At 58.5% G+C, this 12,531-nt stretch overlaps 1 protein-coding gene across 8 annotated transcripts in view; it reads right to left on the reverse strand.

Annotated features, from left to right (window-relative positions):
* Positions 1 to 419: 419 nt before the first annotated feature.
* The window catches only part of ACSF3 (acyl-CoA synthetase family member 3), a 67,146-nt gene continuing 55,034 nt past the window's right edge, over positions 420 to 12,531 (reverse strand). For 6 of the 8 annotated variants that reach the window (XM_030023901.2, XM_030023904.2, XM_041125636.1 and 3 more), the window contains 3 exons: positions 4,409 to 4,543; positions 3,655 to 3,766; positions 420 to 701 (listed from right to left, as the gene is read on the reverse strand). In XM_030023901.2, coding sequence (XP_029879761.1) covers positions 584 to 701; positions 3,655 to 3,766; positions 4,409 to 4,543 — 365 coding nt within the window. In that variant the 3' untranslated portion in view covers positions 420 to 583. Of the gene's footprint in view, positions 702 to 3,654; positions 3,767 to 4,408; positions 4,544 to 4,608; positions 4,799 to 12,531 lie in introns of those variants that run through there. The other 2 variants (XR_005933103.1, XM_041125638.1) reach the window with 2 other exon arrangements.

The raw sequence follows: 12,531 nt of genomic DNA on the forward strand, positions 1-12,531 counted from the left end.
AGACGAAGGCAAGGCGAGGGAGCCAGGCTGCCTGGCCAGCCCTTCCCACCCGGACGGAGCGGCTCCGGTGGGTTGGCATCACGGGGCTGAGACCCACCGAGGGCCAGTGGGGCTTGTCTGCCCCCGAGCAGCTGCTGCTGGGACCAGCTCAGGGTGGATGTGGAGGTGTTTGTGGTGTCGGCTTTTCACCTGCCTCCCACTCCCTACATGGGGCTAAATAGAGCAACTCTGGCCAGCGTGTGCCTGCTGCCAGCACTGGCCCGGTGGGCCGTTCTGGCCCGGGACCCTCCAGCTTTCACCCCACGCTTCGCTTTGAGACCCAGGGCTGCCCCGAGCCTCCTGCGAATTATTCCTGCACAAGGAAGGTGGTCCTGCAGCTCTGGCTCAGTTCAGCCAAAGAGGAGACCACACCGGATGAATCCTGCTTTTTTTGGACTTTATTTGTGAACCAGACTGTAGTGAGCCCAGACTTGCCACTGCTGATCACCGCAGGTACCTCGTCAGTGGTGTTGTAGAGGGAGAACAGATGCGGTGGAGGACCAAACACGCCCTGGGCTCCCCGGTCCTGGCCTGAAGCCGTGCTCTAGGCTGAGTAAAAGCGCTGCAGAAGCTCCTTCTTGTTGACTTTTCCCATCTGATTGCGTGGGATCTCCTCCACCACGATCAGCTCGGTCGGGATGGTGTACGGTGCCATGGTCTCCCTGCATCGCAGAAGCACAGTCCGTTACGGCTGACAGACCAGCGCTTCCAGCCCCTCCATCCCACAGAGCCCATCTTGACACCTCACAAACACCACCAGATCTGGGGGGGATCTGCTCCGGGACCCTGCAGCCTGACGTGGGGTACAACCGAGCCGCCCCAGGCAGCAGGGCTTTGGTTGCAAGTGAGTGGCTTTGGCCGAATGCTGACCATGCCCTGGCTCTCTCCTAAGGGCTCAGTGCAGACCCCGGGAGAGCTGCGGGGCTGAGCGGTCGCACCGTTCACTGGTCACGCATTTCTGTGCTGCAGAAGAGGGGGGCTGGAGAGCAGCCCCTCTAACGGGCTGAGCTGTCCTGGGAGCACCCACAGCCCTGAGCAGAAACACCTGTGCCCCCCACCCATGCCCCAGGAGCCCATTTAGGCTCAGCCCTGGACCCCAGCCCCATCCTGAGCTGTGCTGTGGGGTGCCTGCTCCCAGCCTGTCTCTGCAGGGAGCTGTGCTGCCAGCAGCAAACCCGTGGAGGGACAGCTCGGAGGTGCGGAGCTTGCCTCCAGCCCTGTCCTTGCCCCTCTCTCCTGGGAGGACTTTGGCCCCACACCATAGCTCATCTCTGGCCCCGTTTTGCTCCTGCCTGTGCTCCCTGGTTGCGCCCTGGACCTGGCTCATCGCTTGCTGCGTTTTGGGCTGCTCATGGACTAGAGATAGGAGGGAAAAAACAGCACAGCAGCGTGATGGATGCTGGACCCCACCGATCCCTGAGGAGCGAGACTGCAGGTGGGCCACCTCCCCGGTGCATGCCAGTGACTTGGCAGGGACTCGCAGCCACGCGCTCCGGCCCACGGGGGCTCTTCCCGCTGCGGGAGGGAGTCTGAGCACCGAGCATCGTCCCCGTGCCCTTTGCAGAGCGCGGAGGGGGGGCTCTCCTGCCTTCTGCTGCCTGTGTGTCACCAACCTGGGGCCGTGCCCAGCTCCGGCAGCGTCCTGGCACTGACTCTAATGCGAGATGCCAAGTCTGCTGAGCCCTTCAACCATCCCCTGGCCCTCCTCCTCCTCCCCCTCCCCACCCGCCACCAGCACCCCCTGCCATATGGAAGCCTCTAACTCGGGATGGCGCCTGTCGCCGGGAAGCACGATTGGAGGCGAAAGCCGCAAAATGAATCACTCTGAAGAGGGACATGTGTCTCCTGCCAGGGAGTGCGAGAAAAAGGGCCAAACGAATGTAAGTGACATAAAAAATAAAGGGGAGAGACAGGGTGAGAGGGAGAGGCAGGTGGGGGGGGGGGAGTCAGAGAGATGCCCAGAGCAAGTGCTGGGCAGGGAGCAGCAGCCCCGGAGGAGCCCGGGTGGGCGGCTGGCCCCTCCGACCCCTCCGTGGGCTTTTGTTTCAAGGGCTCCTGCCGTTGCTCTGCACGGGCAGAACAGCATCGTGTCTGCCCACGGAGCTGGGGACGGCGATGGGAAGAGATGTGCAGGGAGAAGGGGGAACACCCTGGGAGGGGGGCAGGCAGGGGAGCATGTGGGGGGGCCGAGCGCAGCCCCCTGCCCTGCAACAGGGACCCCAGAGCAACACCCGGGTGACACGCAGAGCGCAGCCCTGTGGGGCGGACGAAGGGATCTGCTGGGGTCACCAACGTCCCTGCCAGGAGGCTTAGGGATGAGCAGCCATCACACCGCACGGTGAAGGTCTCCCTTCCCTGCTCTCCATCGCTCCTGCCCCGTGCTGAGGCCAGGGAGGGTCCTGGATGGAGAAGCCCAGAGCCCATACCGACCAGGACAGGCTGAGCCTGGCCGAGAAAGGGCATCTCAGCTTGCAAGAGAGGACATCAGTGAAAACAAGCAAAAGCTGCTGGTGGCCGTGGAGCTGCCCTGGGAGGAGCAGGAGTCCCAGATGACCAGCAGCCAGAGGGTTAACGTGTGTGCACAGCGCAGAGGTGGCAGCAGGATGGACGCCCTGGCAGGGTCTTGGCCCCTCTGCCCCAGCAGCCACCCCTGTGGGTTTGGTTTCTTTGCTTCTCTTCCCCCACTACGTAACTGTTTAATCAGAGCAGCAGCCGGCCAGCTAGCATCTTCCTTGCATTTGCTAAATCGCAGTCCCCCAACTGTGATTTTTGCAAATCCAGGGGAAATCTTTAATTGGCTGCTGCGCAGCCCCTGATGAAACAAGTGCTCCTGCCGCTTACAAAATAGCGCCAGCCTTGCCAAAAATATCCGCAGCCTGAAGGAGGGAGTTGCCAGGAAAAGAAAGAATCTGCTATTAAATATTTTGCTAATGGAATATTAGCGATAAACCCAGCGATTCTGCTTCCTGGCTCTTGCCTGCTTATGCTCCCATGGCTGATGCCCGAAACCTCGGCCGCTCTCTGACCGATTTGAACGAGGAGGTGCAGGTTTTCATGCCGAAACCTTGCAGGATGGCAGGCAGCTGCTTTGTGCCATGCTCATTGGTACTGCGGTGACTCCAAGCAAGGTCCGTGAGCTCTGGTGTCTCCCCCCTCTCCAAACGCCATGGGAGAGGTCTCTGGGATTAACTGGGGACTGGACTGGGCCAGCTTCCAGCAGGTAGGAAGGCAAGCAAGGAGCGATTGCAGCAGCACCAGGGAAAAGCTGAGCAAATATTCTTGCTGCTGAGAAAACATGAAGCTTCCCCTGCTCTGGTGCTCGCTCTGTGCTTTCTGCTGGCGGCTGGGCTGCGGGGCAGGAGCCACATGGCCGTACTATGCAGGTCATTTATCAAAGGCACTTTTGGGGTGAGAGGCCCATTCATTTCCATTGTCTTGCGTGCTCGGTGACCTCCTGGTTGGAGCTGTGGTCTTTTCTCCACCCCCAGAGCCTGAGGTGCTATGCTGCTGCCAGTCACCCCTTCCCTGACGTGTCCCTAATGAGGATGCTGCAGGTTTTGAGCCTGCTTTCCCCGTGCTGTGCCGCTCACCGTGCACTGCCCCGTGGCATCTTACCTGGCCCAGTCCTTCAGGTCCTTCACGGAGAGCATCTTACCCTTGCGCAGCTGCACGACAGCACTGACCCGCTGGCCCCAGACCATGTCTGGAGGCCCGATCACAGCTACATCTGCAGAGAGAGCAGAGGACTCCTCTGCCTGAAGAAACCCGAGAGATTTCTGGGGTCACGGGTGGGGTAGAAGAGGGGTTCAGCACCGCTGGTAGGTGCCAGCAGCAGTGGTGGGCAGGGAAGAGCAGCATGTGGAGGAGGATGCCGTGGCATGGTAGTATAGGAAAAGACCAGGACTTTTGTGCTGACATAATTTCCAAGAACAGAACTTTTCACCAAGGAAAAGGCAGGAAGCCCCATGGTTTGAGCGATTTAGAGTCAACGGGGAGGAATATGATGTACGGAGTGGTGTGGAGCCGGGGGCACCGCTTCCATCCCCTCGTACAGGGTCATGCACAAGGGCAGGACAGATTTAATTATAGTCTCATTTCCAAAATCAGATGAGAGCTGCTGCTGACTTGGCACCCCGCCACAGGCTTCACAGCTTCAGCCCCAGGAGACAAGTAACAGCGGGCTTTAAATGCAGCCTGCTCTTTACTCGGACCCAGCCTCGCTAATGGGAAGGCTGGGAAAGAGCCTCCAGGCAAGAGCCCTCGGGCAGCCTCCCGTCTGCACCCGCTGAGCCACGGCTGTCGCTCGAGCCAGGCTCCCACGCACCGTCCCTTCTCGGCACGGCACGGGGACCAGGGAAGAGCAGCGTACCTGTGATGTGCGGGTGCGCGAGCAGATGACGCTCCACCTCCAAAGCGCTGATTTTGAAACCCCCGTTTTTGATGATGTCCACTGAGGTGCGGCCCTTGATCCAGTAAACGCCGTCTTTGTATGCTGCCGTGTCTCCTGAAAAGCAAAGCGGGCTCCGTCAGAGGCTGTCCCCTTGCTTCTCCTCTGCCTTTCCTGCCGTGTGGATGTGATGCTCGGGCGATGCCCAGGGCAGGCGCTGAGCCCGGCTCCCTGAACTGGCACGTGGGGAGAGCCACGTTCACCATGATGGTCACGAGCATCTCTGCAGAGACCCCAGGGATGGCGTGTCAGCCTTCCCCACGTGACAGCCTGCTCCTGGGGCCATGCAGAGAGGAGACAGCCATTGCTTTTCTGTGGAGGAAAAGGGAAGAATAAGGCTATGGATCCAGAAGTCCTTTAATATGGAAGCAATGAAAATAGGAGCCATTGCTGCAGGTGGACGTGTTCCCCAGCGCACTCTCGACATGGACCACAAGACAAGCAGGTTCCAGCTCAGCCCCTTCCTCGCGTTCCTGGCAATCACCAGTCACAAAGACCTCAGTTGTCCCACCCTGGTAGGACATGACTCCTCCTGGACCTCTGCCACCACCGGGGCTGCTCAGCCCCCATCGCGTAGTCCCCAGACTCTTCTTCCTCCCACCCGCTCACCCATGCCAGCGATGAGATGTCTGCCTCCAGCAGCCTGTGAAAGCCACGGCGGGTCTTTCCTAGCAGCTTCAGCACCGTATGCGTGCCCTGACCGCAGCCACCAGCCCCTGTGCCATCCCTGGGAGCAGCCGTGGCTCTGGGGACTTCCAGCTGGCAACACCACTGCTCGCGTGGGGGGGGGCTTTCCCCCACTCCTGCATGGCTACGACTAATAAAAAAAGGTGGGGGACGACGTCGGGAAGACGAGGCTGTCCCAAGCAACACGTTGGACCCGACCTGTCCTTTCTGCAGGGGGAGAAGGCGTGTGGCAGGTGTGATCCGGTAATTAGCCGCTCGCGCTGAGGCTGGGAAGATTGAGGAGAGAGGTCATGTCAGCACAACCTGGCTAAATGCTTAACAAGCTGGTGCACTTTGATAGCTACTTAAGATGATTACTCACATCCTGCTAATAGAGCCTTTGCCAACCGGTGGGCGAGGGGGGGCTGAGGACCTCGCATTTCCATTTCAGAGCCTTGATGGCAGCACCAGGGGGGCCCTTAGCTCTCCCCCCCATGTGTCAGCCTCCATCCTCTCCTTAATGATACGCGCTGCCATTGTGTCCACACACCCGGCCCGCTCCCCGCTGCGGCTTCGCTCGCAGACCTCATTTCACTGCCGGCTGGAAAGCTCAAACACGGAGATGACACGGAGATTGGCAGTGGGAAAAAGCAGCTTCCAACAAAGCGGGGTGAACCGGCACCGCTGGGGCTGCAGGAGTTCCCACGCTCGCTTGCCTTGTCCTCCATCCAGGCGTGTGTCCCAAATCTGGGGAACGAGGACAGCCCGGGGTCCTGGACCCCAGCACCCCTGTGGCTGGGAGCCCGCTGAGCCAGGAGGACCTGCTAGACCTCTGGTTTGGGGGAAAGCTGTGCAAGAAGCATGCCACGTGCGCTCTGAGGGCTCTGGTAGGCGTCAAGACCTGGGGACTTTGTTGGGTGGCCCAGGGAAGAGCCTCCCCACTGCCAGGGACCGTGGGGACCCCGGTCCTCTCTCCTCCGGGGGACTCACAGTGTCACCCCAGCAGAGATGAGCACACCCCACCATCCACGTCGCTGAACCCCACCTCTGCCTCGCTCCCCTCCTTTCCAGTGGTCCTTCTGCCCTCCCCAGTGCTGCTTTGCAGTGCTCCCGGCACGCTCCACAGCCCAGGTACCGTAAGACATGTCCACCGGCTATGCAGCTTCGCAAAACCCCATTTCCAGCTTGCCGTGGAATTTGCATGTGGTGTGTGCAAAGGCAGCGAACACCCAGAGATTTACGGTGTCAGAGCAATGAAATATCAGAATCAGTTCTGAAATTTGGGCTGCTCCCCAAAAGAGCTGTGTCCCTGCTCAGCTGGCACATGCCAAAATCCTGAGCAGCTCATCTTGCTCAGTTCAGCCAGGGAATGATTAATTGTTCCTGTATTTGCCTGCCTGGCTCTTGGCTCTCTCCTGGATGTCGAAGGCTGTCTGGAATATTTTAAAGTTGTGGGAGAGTTTTAAACTCGGGCTCTCTGGGTGTTTGGCTGCTCGGGGTTGAAAGGAATTCGTGACTGCTGTGATAAACTACCTTCTGCGCCTGGTATCACTGTGGCATGTGTGACTGACACAGGACCAGAGAGTGAACATTAATTAAAACGTGGCACTGGGGGACCGGAGAGCCATGAGCTTTCGGCAGGGAGATCAGGAGCTGCTTATTCATACAGAGAAGACAGGGAGAGGAGAGGGAATTCAGACCTGGTTCAATGACACACAATTCCCATGTTGTTCTTCACGATTTAAACACACAAAAGCTACCACATTTGTATTTTCCCCTGCTCTGCGATGGCGAGAACGGTCCCAGGGACAGGTCTAGGGACGGTTGGGTCCATGAGACAGACCTGGGTGGGGGCAGGACATTTCTCTGCACCAAGGTCTCCCAATGTGAAAGCTGAAAGGCTCTGCGCCTGCCGGACGACTCGCTCCCCTTATCTCTCCTTACAATGAGCAAGGACTGAATTCACATCCCTGCGTGCCCTTGAGTCTGTCGGGGAGGTGTCAGCCACGGCTGATTTCTCCGGAGCCTGTTTGCAAAGCAAACGGCCAGGGCAGAGCCTGTCACCGGAGTCTCGTCTCTGCCCACTCCCGTCCCCCCGTACACGGGGCAGAGCGGCACACGCAAGCCCCAGCGTTGCCTGACCTCAGCATCCCACTTCCAGTGAGGGAAGCCTCGGCGCTTCGCTTGCGGCAGCGGGATTTCAGGGCATGTCTGTACTATAACAAAATACCTGAGCTGGCAGCAGCCTGAGCTCCCAGGACTGTGTGGAGTATCCAGCCCGGCCCCGCAAGCCGTGCCGAGGCGATGCGGGTGCTGTGCTGGAGCAGGCTCGTTAGGCTGGGCACTGTGCCCGGCTGGCTCAGCTGGGTGGCAGCTGGAACCAGGCTGGCTGAGGGCTAGCCCGCCTGAGCATCCCTGCACGGCCACCACCAGCATCCCTGCATGGCCACCACCCCTGCACGGCCATCACCAGCATCCCTGCACGGCCATCACCCACCAGCATCCCTGTGCGGCCACCACCAGCATCCCTGCACGGCCATCACCCACCAGCATCCCTGCGCGGCCACCACCAGCATCCCTGCACGGCCATCACCCACCAGCATCCCTGCACGGCCACCACCAGCATCCCTGCACGGCCATCACCCCTGCATGGCCATCACCAGCATCCCTGCACGGCCACCACCAGCATCCCTGCGCGGCCACCACCAGCATCCCTGCACGGCCATCCTCTGCCTTCCCAGCTCTGGCAGGGTCTGCTCACACCTGCCCGTGGAGACGTGCACTCACACTCAGAGAAGTGCCACTGCCAACTGCGAAACGTGCTTTTTGAAGGAGACGTGCTCCCCAAGCTGTCACCCCCCAAGACATTCCCCACGCAGCCAGGACCGGGAGGAAGGGTCATTTCAGATTGGGGATGGAGAGGCAGGGGACACCCCCTCCTCGCCGCTCACCTTCCATCCCTGTGCTCCCCACAAACGCCGTCGCTGCTTCTCACGTGGATCCCTCCAGCCCCGTCAGCAGCACGGCGTGGCGGGTGGACAGCATTATTATTGCGATTATTGTGAGCTTCTGGGACGAGCTCTGTAATTTCCCCCCGTCTCTTTCTTTCCGTCTCCTCTCTCCCATAAGCCGAGCATCAGGGTCTTGCTGTCACTTCCCGCGCTGACAGGACAGAGCACGCTCCGGGGGACCGCCGTCCGCCGAGGACAGCCACATTACCCTCTGCCCTGTGCCATCTGCTACCAGCCGAGCACATCAAGACGGCGTGTGCACCGGCACATCCAGCACAGCAAAGTGCTCGCTGCCTCCCAGGCCAGCGGGGATTTCCTGGGCCAGGGAGACTAGTTAAAAGGATGCTGTCGTTTGCTTAATGACTCTCCCCCACATGCTGCCGTTAAACAGTGCTAAGAGCATCATTTCCAAACCTGGCCCTGCACCGAGGGCCCGTGGCGAGGGTTGTGCCCATCTCGGTGGGGAACAGAGCTCTGCCCCCCATGAGATGACATCACCTTCCAAACCACTTTTTTGCCGACCCTCCTTTCCAGTTGGCTGTGCCCGTGGCTCCCGGCTGCTCCCAGGGAGCACCCAGTGCATCAGTGCGGGGACAGGAGGGACGCGGTGGAAGCAGTTCAGCAAACAGCGGGTTCAACACCTGCGTGATTCTGCTCCCAAACCACCACTCATCTTGTATGAAACAGGGACAACTGCCCTTACTATCGCCTGGCTGTCTCTCCTCACTGTGCAAGCCTTTTAAACACCTCAGGCCAGGGCTCCCACGTGTCCAGCCTGGCTGGGAGCCCCAGGGCTGGTGCGGCCGGAGAGGAGCCCAGCCAGCCCGGAGATATGCCTCGTCCTCCTGCTACACCAGCCTCGCGCCCGTCCTGCCTCCGGAGCTGCCCGCTCCTACTCTGGTTTCAGGAGGAATGATGTGAGCTCGCAGCAGTGAGACAATCTCAGCTTGGGAATGGTGAACCCCAAGAGCACCCCATCACTTCTCCATCCTCGCTCCCAAAGCCTTTCCCTTGCTCCTCCCTTCGGTACAGGAATCACCCCAGCAGCACGCAACAGCAGGGTCAGGACAGCCGTGCCCGTGCTCAGATGCTTCCCGCAGCACGGAGCCAGAAACGGTATTTCCTTCCTCGCAGCCAGCTGTGCAGGGAAGGGGATTTTGGCTGATGAGAAGATTATGGTCTCTGACACCACATCTCCGCCTCTGCTTGCCCGGGCCACCTCCGACCGAGCTCCTTTCATCAGACAAAGCAGCCAGCGGCAGAAGCCTCCGTCGCACGTGGCTCAGCTCCGGTGCTGCGGCGCAGCTGATGCTGGCGAGGCCATGGGATTATTGTTTCCCTGACAGCAGCCGTCACCGCTACCTTTGGATTTGTTTCAAGACGCTCAGTGGGCATCTGTTCTGCGAAATGTTAAAGGCTCTGCTGAGCTGCATACTGAACAGGCTCCTGCGCCGGTTGAGCTGGGGGTGGGCTGCACTTTGCCAGAGTTTTAGACAATTCTGTATATCTATATATGTAGAATCACAGAATGGTTTGGGTTGGAAGGGGCCTTAAAGATCATCTAGTCCCAACCCCCCTGCCATGGGCAGGGACGCCTTCCACTAGACCAGGTTGCCCAAAGCCTCATTCAACCTGGCGTGTGTGTGTGTGTGTGTGTGTGTGTGTGTGTGTGTGTAACAGGCAGCAGTCTGGCTCAAGCGGCACAGCTCTGAGCAGCAAGGGGGGGAATGTGGCCAGGCCAGCCCTCCCCATCAAGCTGCCGAGGGCTGCCCGTTCAGCACCTCAAAGCAAGCTGTGGCCATCTCCATCGTCCTGCTGGCTCAGCCGGCACCATGCCGTGCTGACCCATGGCTCAGCCCTTGGAGACACCAGGCTGGCATGAAGCACACCACTAAGTGAAAGGCATAAAAGACCATTTCCAGGCTACCTGTGTTTTAAAAATGAGGCTTTTGGGTAAGATCTATTTAGAGGGAAGGGCTGTCTATAGATAGTTACTTGGCAATGGCCGCCGGACTGTAGGTGCCTTGCCCAAATGAACTCTAAGAAGCAGACATGCTGCAACGGAGACCCTATTTCCAAACTCACACCCTAGAGATTTCTGCAATGAGGTCCTTCAAGTTGCAAAATACTTGTTGCAAAGATGAAAGAGCCCTTGTGATTCTGCCACTAAGGCTTCAGTTTGTGCCCCTCCTTCGCCGAGTGGCAAGATCTCACAGCAACTAATGCAGTGCCTGAGCTGCTTTCCCAGGACGTGCTGAACAAGAGCCTCTTTGCTCCCAAGAGCAGAGCTACAGGAGCAAATCTGCCCTGGAGCTCCTGTGCCAAAACCCTTGCCCATGGGTCAGCTTGTTCCTGGCAAACACAGTAATGTTTCTACATCAAAGGTGTCACGAGCAAACATTTGAACAAACTATTGACCAAGAGAACACTTTGGCTGGAGAAATGAAATGCTGAGCTGCTTGGAGAAGCTCTGAGATAGCAGAAGTATGCAGGAAAAAATGAGACTTTTCAGGTAAATCACAAAGAACGGTGACTTCAGCCCAGTCTAGATGCAGACTGTCTTAGGATCTGCTGGAAAAGCCCAATGAATGGTGATAGTGTTGCCCTCATAATGGGTCTAACCCACCGGGCTTCATTAAGTGAAGACCTCAGCCCTGCAAAGGGGTGCTGAGGAGAGGTTGGCACACGGGAGCTGCACCCCAGGAGGAGCCCACCCTAGACACAGCCGCTGCCGACATGACATCCCTGCTCACCGGCGACAGATGTTACTCGGATGCCTGGAAGAACGGTGAGATGAAAGATTGTTTGGTAACACGTGTCGCCAACTTTGCGGCAACGACAGTGCCAGTTGCGCTGCGACATGAGCTTCAGCTGCGGCTCCGTGAGCCGAAAACCGGCACGCCGAGATGACGCGAGAGCGACGCGGCACCACGCTGACTTGCAAATTGTCATACAGCCTTTCCTGGCTTCTGGGAGGTTTTTCACCATCCCCACATTATTTATACACCTATTCCTTTGTGTTCAAAGCTCCCCAGAAGGGACGTGCCAGGTGTTTCCCAAGCGTCTCGCCATGCCGCCCCAGCAGATGGGAGGCAGGACATCCGAGGACACGCGCTGCAAAGTTTGCAAACCAAAGCCACGCAGTCTACCAATGTCATGAACACAGCCTGGCCCGGGAGCATCAGACTGAGCAGATTTTGCTGTTTGCAGCTGCGATATGAAAGACTCGCTCAGGACCTCCCTGGCTGCATTGCTGGGCAGGATTGAAGCTGGGCAGATCTGGCACTGGTAATGCTTGGCATGGCAGCATTCGTGCATGTTAGCAGTGGGGAAAAGCAGCAGGAAAGGGATGCCAGTGCCCTGGACTTGAGTCTAGCCTCAAACACAACCTTTCCCTTGGTCCCGCTCAGGCACTGGCAGCGTGGAGAGGACAGCCTGGGCTCAGGCCAGGTCCACCCTTCACAAGGGTACTTGCAAAAGATGAAGATAGAAGCAGACAGTGTACTAATGCTTTGCTGGAAGCACACAGGAGGCATTAGGAGAAGCATCGTGCACAGCTGTGGTGTCAGAAGAGAAAGCCTCAGCCCTGCTTTGCGTATTATCACACCTAGTCCAGCTTGAGGACGTGGTCCCTGAAGGACAGGAGAGCGGGGACACTCAGGACTCTGTCTCCCCAGGGCACAGCACAGCAGAAGGGTCTGCGAACGTCCCTGCCACCTCCCATTCACAATTACACGGTGCTTTTGCAGACCAAGTGCCTCACAGCAGAAAATACCGAGAAACAGCAAAACATCCCTTTGAAAGGGAATCTGTTTTGTTGAGAAGCAAAAAGTGGATTATTTTACCCTCCTGCTATGGTGGCAGCTAATGCTCTCATTGGGACCTCCAGAGTCTTGATCAAACGCTGCAAAGCATCCCCCTGCGTGGGGCACAGCCTTCGCCCGGGTAAATGCTCTCAGGCAAGGCTGGGCTCCCACGGTACCAGCTAAGTGATTTGCTCCTGGTGGAAAGTGCTTGCTGACCCAGCAGGCTGGAGCTGCTCATTTGAACAGTTTCTTGGCTGCTGGAGTGGCTTTTCCAGGTTTCAGAAGTGCCTGTGGAAAAACGTCAAGGCGAGGAGCCCGAAGAGACAAGCTCGGTCTCCAGGGCCACAGCAGTGTGGGGGATGCTGGTGGGCTCTTCCTTGCCAGTAGCAGAACGTGGTTTAAGCACTTTCTAATATTAATTAGACATTTTGCTGCTAATGAATCACTCCAGATTTTGCAGTCTTGGCTTGACGCAGAGCCCAGCCCAGCGCTCCTCAGAGAGCCGGGCTGGAGAGCGGGGATGTCTCGCAGCCACTTTTCCAGGAGACACTGACCCGCAGGG

This window comes from Aquila chrysaetos, chromosome 9 (genome assembly GCF_900496995.4).
Source record: "Aquila chrysaetos chrysaetos chromosome 9, bAquChr1.4, whole genome shotgun sequence".
Lineage (NCBI taxonomy): Eukaryota > Metazoa > Chordata > Aves > Accipitriformes > Accipitridae > Aquila > Aquila chrysaetos.